This window comes from Sporobolomyces salmoneus (assembly GCF_050403485.1).
Source record: "Sporobolomyces salmoneus JCM6883 DNA, S_salmoneus_JCM6883_v1_ctg2, whole genome shotgun sequence".
Lineage (NCBI taxonomy): Eukaryota > Fungi > Basidiomycota > Microbotryomycetes > Sporidiobolales > Sporidiobolaceae > Sporobolomyces > Sporobolomyces salmoneus.
In genome coordinates, this window is record NW_027481161.1 from 757574 (window position 1) to 772788 (window position 15215).

Here is a 15215-nt window from a genome sequence, read left to right on the forward strand (position 1 = left end):
ACACCAGAACACGAACGCGAATCCGGTCTACTCTCGTCTCCCCCTCGTCGGCTTAGTCCTCCACCTCTCACCTACTTCTCCTGCGTGATACCGACCTCTAGTCAAGATGGTGAGCTCACATCTCAATGTATACTTTGTATTCGTGTGAACTGATGACTGTCTTTTCCGTCACTTCGCCTACTCCACCTCTCTCGTATGCTAGGGTATCTCCTTCTCGTCCATGTTCAAAGCCCTCTTCAACCGCTCAACAGAAATGCGGATACTCATGCTCGGTCTCGACTCTGCGTGAGTTCCCTTTCCCCTCTCTTTCTCGTTCTCAAGTTTTGCCTTTCTGGCTGTTTCTCGCTTACTCATTCAACTTACTCTCGTTCCTTTGTGTGTTTTGGTATAGGGGTAAAACGACGATTCTGTATCGATTACAGATTGGGGAAGTAGTTACAACGATTCCGACGATTGGGTTCAACGTTGAAACGGTTCAGTATAAAAATATAAAATTCCAAGTACGTTCTCCGTCTCTCCCCTTCCCTCTCTCTTCCCTTAGTCCTCACTGACGTCGTTCCGTCTCTGCTGCTGTCGTTCTGCTCGGCTTGAGTAGGTATGGGACCTAGGAGGACAAACCTCGATCCGACCTTATTGGAGATGTTATTACGCCGACACGAAAGCGGTCGTCTACGTCGTTGACAGTTCAGATCGAGAACGGTTACCGATCAATAAAGCCGAATTGTTGGCCATGTTGAACGAGGAGGAATTACAGGATGCGAAATTATTGGTGTTTGCAAACAAACAGGTAACTCGTCTCTCTCCGCATCTGTCTTTCGAGGAGTGAGCTAATGGAATTGACGACGGATTTACGTAGGATCAACCGGATGCGATGACGGCGGCGGAAGTTTCGGAAGGACTAGGGTTGGACACGTTGAAGAATCGACAATGGAGTATTCACAAGAGTTGCGCGATCAAAGGTGAAGGACTCGAAGAAGGTCTTGACTGGTCAGTTGCTCCGACTCATCATCATTCGCTGCTCGTACTGATGATGGAATCGGCTGCTATCTTGACTAGGCTGGCGAATGCTCTGCAAAATAAGTAAAAAAGGAGCTTGCTCTTGAACAGCATTTCGTTTTCTTCTTGCTTTCCTGCAACTGTCTCATAACCCGTGTACAATCCACCTCTCCCCTTCCATTCTTTGCACCTCTCTACCTCGCCGCAGGGCCGATATGCTTCCGAGCAATGTCTTGCTCCCAGTTTTGCTTATTCTCTCTTCTTTTTTGCTGTTTTGTGTTTTGCTCTCCTGTTCGTTTCGTGCGCAATACCAATATACCCTGATTTGCCCTCCATATTGGACTGGTCTGTCGAGCGATTCTTGAGCGATCCAGCTTTCACGAAATCAGAGTTGTGCGGACGAGCGGACGTTTCGTCTTGCTTCGATTTTCACCATCACCTCGCTTCGCTCCATTCGACTCGGAGATCACTAGCAGCACATCCACATAGCTCGTAGATCCTCGTATAGGCCCATCCTCGCCTCCTATAGCTCCAACCGAAAAGGAGTCGTCACTCTCTCCTTCCCTCAACCACCTCCCGTAGATCTCGCACGCCATGGATCAACTAGGTATCGAGATCAACAAAGAGGTAAGTCTATTCTACCTCGCGGTCTCCCCGTCTGTCCTCGGTTGGACTTGTAACTCACCTCATCTTACGTCTCTGTCTCCTTCGCCTGACTCGTAGGATCCTACCTTCACTGCTACCGTGAACGATCAAGCGACTCTCCTCTCGACTCTCCCACCCGCGTCCGAAGATCTTTACTTGAAACTCGCGAAACTTGAAGCGCACCTCGAACTGCTCGCACTCCAAGAAGATTACATCAAAGATGAATCGCTCAACCTTAAACGTGAACTCCTCCGTGCCCAAGAAGAAGTGAAACGAATCAAATCGGTTCCTCTCGTGATCGGTCAATTCCTCGAACCGATCGATGATAAAACTGGAATCGTTGGATCAACGACGGGAAGTAATTATGTAGTGAGGATTTTGAGCACGATCGATAGGGAATTGTTGAAACCGAGTAGTTCGGTCGCACTTCATCGACATTCGAATGCACTAGTCGATGTTTTACCCCCAGAGGCGGATAGTTCAATCTCGATGCTTTCGAATGATGAACGTCCTGATGTGTGAGTTTCCCTTTCCATTGACTCGATAGAAAGAGGAGGTTCACTGACAATTTCGAGTGCAGAAAATACTCGGATATCGGAGGAATGGACGTTCAGAAACAAGAAATTCGTGAAGCGGTTGAACTTCCTCTCACTCAATTCGATCTCTACCGTCAAATCGGTATCGATCCTCCTCGTGGTGTACTTCTCTACGGTCCTCCCGGTACGTCCTCTCTATCAGTCTCCGCTGTCTTCTCTCGATTGACGAAAGATTCGTCGAATTAGGTACGGGTAAAACCATGTTGGTTAAAGCGGTCGCTCATCACACTACGGCCTCGTTCATTCGTGTCAACGGTTCAGAGTTCGTTCAGAAATATCTAGGAGAAGGACCTAGGATGGTTCGAGATGTGTTCAGGATGGCGAGGGAAAACGCTCCTTCAATTATTTTCATCGACGAGGTCAGCTTGACACCTCTCTAGTCTATCTTCAGGGCGGGCGCAAAACTGACACAATATATATAATTGTAGGTCGATGCGATCGCCACGAAACGTTTCGATGCTCAAACGGGAGCTGATCGAGAAGTTCAACGAATCCTGATCGAACTCTTGACCCAAATGGACGGATTCGATCAAGGTTCAAACGTCAAAGTCATCATGGCGACGAATCGTGCCGATACTTTGGACCCTGCGTTGTTGCGACCGGGACGATTGGATAGGAAGATCGAATTCCCGAATCCTTCGAGGAGAGAAAAGAGGTTGATCTTCCAGACGATTACGGGGAAAATGAGTATTGGTGCCGATGTCGATCTTGAGGATTGTGAGTTCTCTACCGTGCTCTTTGGGTTTGAGCGTCGATCGGACTAACCGATGAACTTTCTCCACTTCTTCGCGCATCTTCAGACGTTCAACGACCCGACAAGCTCTCTTCTGCCGAAATCTCCGCTATCTGTCAAGCTGCCGGTCTTCAAGCCGTGCGCAAGAACCGGTAAGCTTTCTCCCCGTTTCTTGCTGCACCCTGCTCCCAGGCAGTCGAACCTGTCGCGATCGGACGACTGACTCTCAATTCGCTCGCTTGTGTTCAGATACGTCATTCTTTCTGCCGATTTCGAAGAAGCATGGAAACAAGTGGTCAAGCGTTCGGACGATCGTCCAGAGTTCTGTAAGCGGTTTCTATCCACTTCCTCGCCTTCCTTGGCCTGCTTTCCGCGAAGGCAGACGGAACTGACCCTTTATTTCTGCTATAGACCGGTAGATATGTTCCCAAGTTATCGACGACGAATGAAACGAAGCAAAGCAGTTCTGCAAGCAGCGAGAGAACAACGAGGGAGAGGTTCGAATCTCGGTCTCTTTCGCCCCTCTCGGTCGAAGTTCCGTGATTCCTCGCTTTGACATTCATACTTCTTTCGCTCTGCGTCCCTCTTCACCTGCCCTTCTCTCCCTTCCCTTCACCCCTTCTGAAAACCCCGCTCCACGATCGAGAAAGGATTCCGTCTTGTCAAAGTTTCTTTGCATTCCCCGACGTTTCTTTTCTCGATCACTCGCCTTCAGATCCCTCGGGACTGATCGCGCAGTCGATGTGGAAGCGAAGAGCGATGGTCACTCTACTCACCAGTTCTTGAGCGAAAGCGAGGAAAGTAATCTCGGTCCATAGAGTTCTTTGCTTTAAGCCTGCATTTTCCCTCAATCCTCTGCTCGAGAGTGTGTATTCATTCTGCTGTGTAAGTCTCTTCTCCTTTGCTTCGAGTGTCGTCGTCTGAAGAGCTGATTATCGTTCTTCGCAGAGTCTTCTTTCGCCTGCACTGCAATCTCAAACTTCGCTCGTTTCGACTTGTCCGCGACTCGCTTCCGTCCAGCTCGACAATCTTACTCATCCTTCTGATCTCTTCGACTCTTCTGTTTATCTATCCCACTCCCTTTCCCCCTTTCCCCCTTTCCCCTTCTTTTCATCTCAACCCATCCCCCTTTCCCTTTTTCCCGCTCCTTGACCGATTCAACCATTCTTCCCACTCCCATAGAATGGTTCATCTCTTCGATCCAGAAGAGTGAATTCACAGGTCAGAAAGAGGATTACGATCCTCTCTCTCTTTGAACAGAAGGAGCGTAGAGCGATGGTCTCTCTACTCACCAGGCCTGGAGATCTCTCTTTTGAGGCTGTGATAGGTTTGGTCCATAGGGTTCTAGCCGGCATTTCATTTCTACTAACTTGTTTGGGTAGACTCACTGATTGAAGTTCCTAGCTTGCGAATCGAAAACTACAAAAACACGCTTGAAGCTGAACTTCTGCAATGTTGCTGTGATGGAAAGACGATTACGCCATACCACAGCTCTCAGTCAACTGACGACACACCCTCGCCATCGCCGTCCGCGGAGAACGCACGGATCCTCGACCACATCTTTTCAACTCGCTCGAGCCGCTCCCTCTCTCTTTCCCTCTTTCCTTTTTTCCTACCTCGTCCTCCTCCCCAACACTAGACCCGATCCGATCTCCCCTCGTATTCAGTCTCCACCATGGAGCTTGCCTCCAACCTCTCTTCCACTCGGATCGATCACGCGACGACTCCCTCTCTTCCTCCCGAACTTCTTTCCGAAATCACTAAATACGCGGCACAATACGGCTCGACTTTCGACTCGTACAAGGAACGACTTCGAAAACTCTCGTCGCTCTCCCTCGCCAATCAAACCTTTCGCGAATTGGCTCAACCTCTCCTCGCCCACAAAGTCTACTTGACGCCAGAGGCCTCGGTCAAAATTTTGCAAGGAGATGTCGCTGAAAGCGTGAAAAGTTTGGCGTACGATCAGGAATCGGGATGGCCCGAATGGCGCCAGATTCCGTTCTCCGCCCGCTTCGTCAATTTAACCGAATTGAGGGTCCAGCGTCAGTACCTTGACTTGCTACCTCTTGGGGGATATCAAAGTGAGTGCTCTTCCAACAGGCTACGAGGACTAGCGGAGAAAAATGCAGCAGCTGATCACTCGTGCGTATGAGCAGATCTCGCGAGGCTCGCCTTCGAGGAATGTCATCTGGCAGGGTGGTCAAACCTCGTTCTACCCGGACTCGTGGAATTATCGCTCGACGAAGTCACCATCTTCCCTTCCACCGAAGCTCCACAAAAAGTACTCGCCGACTTCCTTTCGACTTCACACTTCCCCTCCCTTCGAGTTCTGGGGACTCGTTCGACAAGATTGGAACGATTCATGTGGGACCGCATATTGATTGATTACTCTCTCGCTTGTCAACTTGACTGTATCGTCTCGAATCAAGTCTATGACATTCACCGCCGACTTGCCGACGATCATCCTTTGTCCTTTCCCACTCCTTTCGGTTATCCCGGTCCCTTTCTTTTCGACCTTAGTCATTTACGCTCTTTCCACACAATCATTTCTTCGATTCGTACCGCCGGCTCTCCCGATCCACTATTCTCGAGAACTCACGTTCGAATTCGTCTTCCCTGCAAACCGACTCCGGTTCGCTCTGCAGTCAAATCGGCGTTTTGCCTCGCGGAATGTCTCCTCGGCCACTCCACCGCCTTGAAAGAACTCTACCTCGACTTTTACCCTCGAGATGGACCGAGCGATTACGAACTCGATCAAGACTTAGAAGGGAGGATCACGAAACTCGAGGATCAGGCGAGGGAAAAGAAGGTAGAGATCATCTGGGAGACCCACGAGGATGATTGGTGTAAGAGCTTTGTATCGAAGGAGTTCTGGAGGAGGTCAAAGGAGAAGAAGCAGAGGCAGGAGGAAACGAACGAAGCCTGAGTTCGGGAAGTTGTTTTGTTTCTTGCGCGATAGTTGCCTGGGATTCTATTCGTGGTCTTTTTTCTTACGTTTTCATTTTATGATCCTTCCCTTCTTGTCAAGCCAATCAATAGTGAATTAGCGTTTGAGCCTCGTCGAAGCAAGTGAGAACGAAACCCGGAAAAAAGCTTTGACTTCCTGTCGTTAGTTCGCCTTGATCGAGAGCGACGGAGAGTGAGCCACTATCAGTCACAGAAGCTGCCTCACGCAGAGCTTGCCGACACTTACAGCGTGTTTGAAGCGTCTCGTCTCTCGATCCTCAGTCTGAATTCCCTTTCTACTCCCTCTCTTTCCGTCTCGATCTCACTCGACTTCGCGCCGCATTCCATCGGTACAGATCGCACCGCTGAACTCGCCTATCGTTCAGACACGTCCCACGCTGTCCTTCCTCGCCCGTAATATCCCTCAAGAGATGAAGATTCTTCTCCCTCTTGAGCTCCTCTCGACGATCATCGAATACGCAGCCGAGTGCGATTCGACTTACGACTCGTACAAGGAACACCTTCGAGCGCTTTCGTCCTTGTCACTCGTCAGTCGAACGGTCCACGACTTCGCTCAACCTCTCCTCACTGAAAAAGTCTACTGTACGACTCGAGAGCAATTGGAAGGAGTCTTACAAGGGAACGTCGCTGAGAAAGTGAAAAGCCTCGCGTACGATCAAGGGGGCGTCTTTTCCAAAGTCTTTTCCAAGATCCTCAAGTTCTCTTCCGGTTTCGCGAATTTGACCGAATTGAGGGTTTCGCGCGGAGTCTTCGACTTGTCGTCACTCACAGGACATCAACGTGAGTCCTACGCCTGGCGTGAGGACAACGATCGGGAGAAGCTGATCGATCGCCGGGCTTGTTGACAGATCTCGCGAAATTCGGAACTTTTGGTTGTGAACTCGGTAGCTGGGCAGGCCTCGTTCTACCTCAACTCGTCGAGTTGTCGATCTATAGCGTTATCATTACGGACTCAGCTCTCTCTTCCGGAGACAACCTCCTCTCGATCTCCCGCTTCCCGTCTCTTCGAGCGTTAGCGCTTCGATCGGTAATGGTATTCAGTCCCGGAGAGGTAGAAGTCTCGGTCAATTACTCCATCGCTCGGCAACTCGAGTGTATGGTCGCGGATCGAATGTACCCCGTCAGCTCGCAAACCGACAGTCTTCAACCTCTTTCCCTCCCGCTTCCCAATGTCGTTCCCCTTTTATACGACCTCCACCCGAGTCCCACCTGGGAGTCGTGGGAACGCCAGGCTTTCTCCAAGACTCATGTCCGAATCCCTCTTTGCCGCGAACCGGTTCGTGAACCTGAAGAGATCGAAACGGCGCTCACGTTCATGGAAGCGCTCCTCGACAAATCGACTATCTTGGAGGAACTCTATGTCGATTTATGGTGTCGAGAGGGGAGGGGAGGTGACGGTCTCGACAAAGAATTGGCAGCGAGAATTGAGAAATTGGAAAGTCAGGCGAGGGAGAAGGAGGTAGAGATCATCTGGGAGAATTATGAGGTTGATTGGTGTAGGAGCTTGGTATCGAAGGAGTTCTGGAGGAGGTCAAAGGAGACGAAAGAGATGAAGAAGGGAGAAGGAAATCAAGAATGAGCTTTGTAGGGAAAAGGGAGAAGGAAATCCAGCTTGAGCCGCGAGCTGTAGTCTGTTTGGTTTGGTTTGTCCTTTGTTCGAATCAATGCCTCTCTTCGCCGTGCTTTTGCAAGGAGACAGTGCGAGCATGTCTTGCGAAGAGAACGAGCAAAGGCCGAGAAGGGAAAGAAGAAGGGAGAAGAAGCGTTCAAGCTGCAGCTCAGCTGGACGCATTTCCCGGCAACAGAGAGTCAGTAGAAAGGTCACATTCGCAATGACAGACAGTAATAGGGAGAGGGTTCAGCAATAAACAAACAGTAACAGATTTCGAATTCGTCGACCTTGACTTCACTTCTTGCGAGCTCCTCCTCTCTTCTTCCTGCTTCCTTCTCTGCTCCCTGCTCCGTGCCTGAGCCTCTCCCGCATTGACCAGTTCCGTCTTCAATTCTCGCTCTGTTAAAGCAAAGAATGAGTCTCGAGTGAACAGGGGAGGCGAGACGGATACTCATCGCTCACCTCGTGCTGACCTCAAAGCTCTGTTGACCCGCAAATCTCACTACGATACCACTTTCTTCCACCTCCCTCTTCCCCCTCGTCTTTCCACACGATCAGAGGGTCGTACCCTCTGTCAACGGGTCTGAGGGCGACCAACCGTACGGGTTTCGAGTGTGGCGATTCCGGGGGCTGGCGTTGAGGAATCGATTCGTAATCATTGAAGCTGAGATGTGCGGTAAAGGTCCTCAAAGTGGTTGGAAAGGCGGCGAGAACCCGTGCGAGGGTAACATTCGCGTCGACAATCGTGCTTGATTCTAACGGCAAGACGAGAGAGTGGAAGTTGAGAGTTTCCAGCGACTGGAACCTTTGAAGGTGCTTGATGAGACTGGAGAAAGACTTCGCATCGTCCAAGGTGGTGAATTCGAGCTGTAGACTTGTGAGAGAGGGGCAGGTCGAAAGGAATTCGTAATTGATCTCGCGAACGAGGTGGCCTCCGAGAACGCATCGACTAAGAGCTGACGGATCGAGTTGTTGAAAGAGATGAGTTCCAAGAGCGAGAGCGGCGCAAACGTTCCCTTCAATCATTGCTTCATAGGTTTCGATTTTTTTGCGAGGAGTCGAGAGAGCGACCGCACCGAGACCATCCTCGGGAGTCGACTGAATGTCGAGATCTAAGGTCAGCCTGTTGACGACGGGGAATCCACCTTTGAAAGCCCTAGCAACCTCGTGAGTCCACACGATTGGTCCATAGATATTGAGTACGAATTCGCTAAGCAAAGGCAAAGCGCCGGTCGTCCGGATAATTCTGGAAAGGAATGATGTTGAACTTAGGTCGTTGACGGCATCGAGCTCCAGACAGGAAAGTGAAGTAGTCGCGTTCAAGACTTGCAGCAGGTCGTCGAGAGATTCGCCTCGAAATGCCGTATCCTCCTCCTCCACAGTCTCTTCGGTCTCCTCGAGCGGAGTTCTTCGGAACAAGAGTCGAACGAGTTTGGCGAGATGGGGGAATTTTGCGAAATGTCGAGCAAGGGATGAAATTGACGACGAGTCGACAACCACAAGCCACCAGCGGAGAGCTTGACCGATTGGGGCGAAGTGTCGACATACTAGAGAAACTGATTTGCCATTCGAGATGTTCTCCTCCACATCTTGCTCGGTTTCAGAACGATTTCGCCGATAATCTCGTTTGGGAGAGTAGGTATCGACATGATCGATAATCGAAGGAGGAGGAAGGGAGAGGAGTAGTATGCCGTAAGCCGGGGAGTCCGGAGATGTACTCGAAATGAAAAGAGCTGGGAAGAGGGAGGAAGAGGGGCGATTGGGGAAGGAAGGGATTCCAGCGGAAGGAAGAAATGAGAGTGACGGTCTGCATGTACCCGAAAGGTAAGCTCCGAGTATTTCAGTAGCCTAAGTAGCAGAACGAACTCACGTAGAGGGAGCTAGGCGGTTGCAGAGTGATTCCGAGATCTCGAGTGAAAGGAAAGAAGGAAGAGGCGAGAGGATCCGTCTGAGCGCACTCACATAGTCAGTTTCAGGTGTTCCGATAGCCTTTGGAGCAGAATGAGCCTACCTGATAGGAGCTGAGAGGCGAGAGAGTCGTTCAGAGATGAACTCGATTTTGAGGCGGGGAGGTCGAGAGAGAGGGTCTTTCTTGCACGTCTGAGTCGTTCACCAGGTTGTTGTACGTCCTGCTGTGCTTCGGGTGCTGACCTGATGGCGGAGTGAACGGTAGGAGAGCAAAAGTTGATCGATCCTTTCTTTCATCTCTTTCTCGCTCTCACTCTCGACTCGACTCCTCAGAAACCGATCGACACATGTAACGACCAATAAGAGTCCTGAGCTGTTTACCTCGACGAACCGTCCCCCGATCTCCGCGGCATGTACCGACAAACGTTCAAACGCACTTTCCCTCCTGTCGCTTCTTTCCTCTCACAGATCCTTATGCGAAGAGAAAGGCAGGTTCGAACGGCCGGACGACTCGATCAGCTCCATCGGAAGCGATATAGATCTCAGTCGAAGAATTCGAAATATCCTACTTCGGCCCCCGATTCAAGGGACGGGAGCCTGAAAGACACAGAGTTCTGGAACGATTACGAGTGGAAGAGAGTATAACTCTGAGAGCGATTCAACTACGGGGGACAACACGAAGGAAGGAGCAACAACAGGGCAAATTCACGGGTCGTCTCGTTTCGGAATGAACGACGTTTTGAGTCCAACGTACATCGCAACCCTATCAGAGATTCTTTCGAGGACCTGACGGTTGGGCTGGTTGGAATCCGGGCTCGGTAGGCAGTCACAGGCGCAAACGGGATATTTGATGGGAACGATGGTATCAGTTGTCAAGGGAAGTGGAACTCCGTATTGAGAGGCGAGAGCGCCTAGGACTGCAATCTGAATGAGGAAACGATGTTGCCAGATTGAGAACCACGCGTTCGACGATGCGAATTCAGCTGATCTCGTTGAATCTCGTCGGAGTAAATCTTCGCCTTCGAGAACGTAGGCCATGAATCCGTACGGGTCGGCGATGAAGAGGTTGCTCGCTTCGGTGAGCGAGAGCTCGACTCGGTGTTCGACAATCTCTTTGGAGTAACGGACGAGTTGAAACCCCATGGATCGAAGAAATCTGATGTGGTGATTCTTGTTTTCGAGCGAAAGTGGAAGCCCATCGCGAATGAGATTCTGCCGTAAGAATGGAGGGTATGAGCACCGTGAGGTCTGTCGAACGGTTCAAGTGAGAGAAAGCTTTGACTGACCAAGAACAGTCGCTCCCGGTTTCGCGACTGTGAACCCGTTCAGCAAGCACAATTCTTTCAGAGGACCCCCCACCGGTGTAGGTGACCTTCTCGAGCAATACGTCCATGAAAGGCTTTCCTCCGAAGAGCTCAAAGGGCTTGTCGCGCGATTCCCAAAGAGATTGAACCTCTTTCTCGTCGAAAACTGGCCACTCGAACGCAACTTTCCCGCAGACTCGCTTGTGCACTTTCCAGATCTGTAGTGGGCAAGCCGCTGGGAGAAGGGTCAGCCAAACGAATGGATCTCATCGAAGTGAGGGCAAGAAATTGGTACGTATGTTCGAGCACCATCGATGGGGTGGACGTCGATGATCGAGACTCACGAGTTTCTGATGATCAACCGAACAAAAGTACATCCAGTGAAGTCCTGCCTGGGCACAAACTGAACATCTCGTTGTCGATTGTTTCCCACAAACTACGCATTCTCCGGCGACAGATCGATAGCTATTGGTCAACGAGACGAGGTGGCTCATTGTACTGTGGCAGTGAATGATTCGCGAGCTTCGATGTGAGAGGGTTGATTGTTGGTAGAGAACAGAGCCCGCGGAGGATTTCCATTCGGTAAATACGACCTCTCCCTCATCGCCTGCATGGACGGAAGCTCGATTTGGACCGCTGGCAGGAGCAGATGATTTGAGATGATACATACTTAATACAACGAGACCGCCTCTCGTGAAATCCCCAATGAGTCCATCTCAGTTGTCTCCTTACGACGACTTGTTTGTTGCGCCGGCTTCCGGAACGTGCACTCCGATCTCGCGCTAAGTTGGCGATGATCACGGAGAAGAGAGAAGTAAAAAAAATTGGCGTGAAACTTCTCGTTCTTCTCGCGGCGGGGTCAGTGACCTTGAGAAATGGTTTACTTTAGCGGCTTCACTTCCGAGGATCACACAAGATCTACTGAACTTGTACTTGGAGGAATGTACTCTGCCGCCGTGAAGTCGAACGAGGGCAACCCTGAATCAGAGACCGGCGAAACGATTCGAAAGGGTCGAGTTGTGAGCTCTGTCCACGTCTTGACGCTGACATCGGTCGAGGACTCAGCCTACTGCCGACGAGTCGTGCTCGTTCCCTTCCAATTATCGATCCCGTACCGGTTGACCGGACGCTCGAGGCGTGCTAGAGGTAGCGAGTGAGCAAAGGGAGTTTGGGAGAGAACTTCTCGCAAAGGGGAAACGGCGGAAAAGCACTCTCGCTTCGAGCGTCGGCAAGATCGAGGAGCGCTGTTGGGTGAAGCTCATGGAGGAGGAGCGTGTCTCTGTCCCATCGCACCTCACGATGGTTATCCGGCGTCAAGTTTTCAGTCATTAAAACCTTCAATTTCTCGCTTAATGAAAGGGGAATGAATCGCTGTTTCCAGCATCATCGCTGTCGATTCGTCGTCGTCGTTTGGAAGCTCGTACAGGAACGCAACAGGAATCGGGAGGGTAAAACTCAGCTTGGGAGAACAAAAGGCGTCGAAATTGAGTTTCCGAAATCGTCATGATCAATCGAGCTGTCGTCTCGACCTGAGGGCTCGCTCACAGCGACGACGATGAGAGCGACGCCAGCTCTACCCAACTGAGCTCTTGAGACGAGTGCGAAGAGTGCGAAAAACGAGAGAGGACCGGTTCCTCCGACCTTCTCAGTTGCGATGTTTTTAGCGTTCTTCTGCATAAGAAAGGGAGACTTGAATTTCGCACGCACGAGGACCTCAAAGTGTGAAGAGGAACTTCCTCCGTCGCTCCTCGCGTACGACCCTTCAACTCGCACATCCTCTCAATCGGTCTCTCTCTCTTCCTCGTTCGCCTCACCTTGCGACTCTCCTTCCTCCTTCCTCTCTCTCTCTCCCTCGCTGCGACACGCCCTCTCGTCCATACTCCACCCTCGGAAGCTAGAAGAAGAACCGTTTCAACTTTTTTCCATCACTGAACAATGGGAATCTTCAACCGCTCGAGTGGCAACGACGACGAGTCTATCAGTACGGGATACAAGCCTGGGTTCCAATTGAAGTTACCTCGTCAAGCTTCAACCCTGTAAGTCGAGAAAGTGACGAGAAGATCGAGGAAAGTAGATGAAACTCATTCAATCACCCTCACACTCTTCCTCCCATTTGCAGTGCTCCTGAAGACATCTATACGAATGCAGACTTGGATCCTACACCACCAGAACGTAGAACTTGGGGAATCTTCACCTGGTCAGTCCCTCTCTCGATTTTCCCTTTCTTCTAGTCTTCTCCGCACATTCTCACTGATCGTCTCATCCACGATTCTCCTACTGCAGGTGTTCATTCTGGGTTGCTGCTTCCCTCGATCCGGCTTTCTTCGCCCTCGGTTCTTCCCTAATTCCCCTCGGTTTGAGCGTCCCGAACGCTATCGGTTCGTCTCGCAGCGTCTTTCTTCGCAAGGGTCTGTCGCTCACTCACTCGTTCCTCGCAGGTATCATCGTTCTCGGGAATGTTCTCGTATCGATCCCTATCGTCGCCAACGGAGCCGTCGGTTCTTACATGAGGTCAGCCCAGCTCTCTGCTACGAAAGAGAAAGGAAGAAGCTCACAACTGTTCTCTGTCACTCAGGGTTCCTTTCCCGATCGCTATCCGTGCTTCAATGGGATACTACTTCTCGTTCTTCGCCGTCGTATCGCGTCTGTTCCTCGCCTTGATTTGGTTCGGAGTTGAAACCTACAACGGAGGTCTCGCAATGACCTCTTTCCTCTCCGCTATCTGGCCTAGTCAGTTCATTCCTCCTTCCCGTGCCGACTATATCGAGTACTGATTCTTCTTCGTAGGCTACCTCGACGTTGCAAACACCATCCCTGAATCGGCTGGCATCACTACCGTCGACATGGTTTCCTACTTCTTGTTCTGGTTGATCCAACTCCCCTTCTTCTTCATCAACTCGAACCACCTTCGTTACGCATTCATCCTCAAAGTCTTCGTCGTCCCCGCCACCGCCATCGCCATGACCGTTTCGATCGCGAAAGACGCTGGAGGATCTGGTCCTCTCGTCGCCGCCCCTTCGACCGTTTCTGGCTCTGCCTTCTCGCTCGCATGGCTTTCGGGTCTCGCTGCCGTCATGGGTAACTGGTCTACCCTCGCTCTCAATTCTCCTGGTTAGTCGTCGCTTTTCTCTCAACTTTTTCTCGACGAAAACTGACAATTTTGTTCTGCTAGATTTCGCTCGTTACTCCAAGAGGCCCAACTCTCAACTCGTTCAAGCTATCGCTATTCCCGCGACCGCCGTCTTCATCGCTGTTTGCGGTATCATCTGCGGTTCGTCTTCGTTCTCTTGCGTTTTCCTTCGCGCAAGTACTGAACTTGTTCTGTCGCTTTTGACAGCTTCCGCCTCGGTCGTTGTTTACGGAGGTGACGCTCTCTGGACTCCTATGGAGATTATGAATAAGTGGGACAACCGTGCCGCTCGTGCTTTCGCCGCTCTCGCTTGGATGCTCGCCACTTCGACTGGTTCGTTCCCCTTTTCTCCTACTCTACGAAACGCTGTGCTGACTTTTTCGTGACTACAGCCAACATCACTGCCAACTCGATCGCCGCCGCCAACGATTTGGTCACTCTTTGCCCTCAATACATCAATCTCACTCGTCCGTCCCCTTCTTTTTCCCGCTCTGAACGACCCTTGTCCTGACTCGTTCTTGTTTCCTACAGGTGGACAAGTCATGACTGCTTTCCTTGGTGGATGGGCTGTAGCTCCCTGGAAGGTGAGCCTCGAGGCGCTTCAGCTTGGAGCTTCAACGCTGAATCCTTTCCCTCCAACGCTCACAGATTCTCGCTTCTTCGTCGTCTTTCCTCACCTTCTGCGGTGGTTACTCTGTACGTCAACTCTCGCGATCCTTCAGCCCGTTCCATGATTGCTGACTCATCGTCTTCGCTGAAATAGATCGTTCTCGGACCTCTCGCTGCCCTCCTCACCTGCGATTACTTCTTCGTCAAACAACGAGCGTACCACGTTCCCGAACTCTACGATCCTCAGGGTATCTACCGCTACAACTCCGGACTCAACTGGCGTGCGTTGGCGACCGTCGTCGTCTTCGTTTCGATCTTGTTGCCCGGTTGGATCAACGCGATGAACCCTGATATCGACGTTGGAAACGCAGTTTGGGTCTACGCTCCTGGTCTCATCGTGAGTTTCTCTCCTCCCTCAGTCGGAACGAGCTCGAACTGACTTGTCGCTCTTTCTCTCGAAACAGACCTCTTACTTCCCCGCCGTTCTCTTCTACTACTTGCTCAACCTCGCCTTCCCTCATTACGCCTCTCTCGTCGCCGAAGCCGTCACGGCCGACGATGTAGACCAATCAGTAGGAACCGATTACGACAAGAGTTCGGAACAAGAACACGATCTTTCGAAAGAGACTTACAACATGGGAGAACTTCCTCAACAACATGCTTAAACCTCTCCCTCTCGCTCTCTCGTGTTTGTGTTTGCTTGCTTAGTTACTTA

At 51.1% G+C, this 15215-nt stretch overlaps 6 protein-coding genes across 6 annotated transcripts; 5 read left to right on the plus strand and 1 right to left on the minus strand.

The window, feature by feature from the left end:
- Window positions 1-106: 106 nt before the first annotated feature.
- ARL1 (Arf family GTPase ARL1) lies at window positions 107-1084 on the plus strand (the record flags this gene model as incomplete). Its single annotated transcript, XM_076628774.1, has 6 exons — window positions 107-109; window positions 203-285; window positions 392-500; window positions 596-787; window positions 857-987; window positions 1057-1084. 6 exons carry the CDS (start codon window positions 107-109, stop codon window positions 1082-1084), a joined length of 546 nt encoding a protein of 181 aa, XP_076491510.1.
- A 506-nt stretch (window positions 1085-1590) lies between these two features.
- RPT3 (proteasome regulatory particle base subunit RPT3) lies at window positions 1591-3389 on the plus strand (the record flags this gene model as incomplete). The annotated part of the gene is made up of 8 exons (XM_076628775.1): window positions 1591-1623; window positions 1720-2159; window positions 2222-2361; window positions 2424-2596; window positions 2666-2954; window positions 3038-3122; window positions 3220-3296; window positions 3382-3389. The coding sequence occupies 8 exons, from the start codon at window positions 1591-1593 to the stop codon at window positions 3387-3389; spliced, it is 1245 nt and encodes a 414-aa protein (XP_076491511.1).
- A 1256-nt stretch (window positions 3390-4645) lies between these two features.
- On the plus strand, window positions 4646-5896 carry JCM6883_003805 (uncharacterized protein; the record flags this gene model as incomplete). The annotated part of the gene is made up of 2 exons (XM_076628776.1): window positions 4646-5051; window positions 5127-5896. The coding sequence occupies 2 exons, from the start codon at window positions 4646-4648 to the stop codon at window positions 5894-5896; spliced, it is 1176 nt and encodes a 391-aa protein (XP_076491512.1).
- Window positions 5897-6347: 451 nt separating this feature from the next.
- Window positions 6348-7516, plus strand: JCM6883_003806 (uncharacterized protein; the record flags this gene model as incomplete). The annotated part of the gene is made up of 2 exons (XM_076628777.1): window positions 6348-6717; window positions 6786-7516. The coding sequence occupies 2 exons, from the start codon at window positions 6348-6350 to the stop codon at window positions 7514-7516; spliced, it is 1101 nt and encodes a 366-aa protein (XP_076491513.1).
- Window positions 7517-8023: 507 nt separating this feature from the next.
- JCM6883_003807 (uncharacterized protein) lies at window positions 8024-10600 on the minus strand (the record flags this gene model as incomplete). The annotated part of the gene is made up of 3 exons (XM_076628778.1): window positions 8024-9356; window positions 9420-9497; window positions 10167-10600. 3 exons carry the CDS (start codon window positions 10598-10600, stop codon window positions 8024-8026), a joined length of 1845 nt encoding a protein of 614 aa, XP_076491514.1.
- Window positions 10601-12696: 2096 nt separating this feature from the next.
- Window positions 12697-15165, plus strand: JCM6883_003808 (uncharacterized protein; the record flags this gene model as incomplete). The annotated part of the gene is made up of 13 exons (XM_076628779.1): window positions 12697-12797; window positions 12881-12958; window positions 13045-13139; window positions 13200-13272; window positions 13337-13491; window positions 13549-13872; window positions 13934-14032; window positions 14099-14224; window positions 14284-14358; window positions 14423-14475; window positions 14540-14587; window positions 14655-14897; window positions 14965-15165. The coding sequence occupies 13 exons, from the start codon at window positions 12697-12699 to the stop codon at window positions 15163-15165; spliced, it is 1671 nt and encodes a 556-aa protein (XP_076491515.1).
- Window positions 15166-15215: the final 50 nt, after the last annotated feature.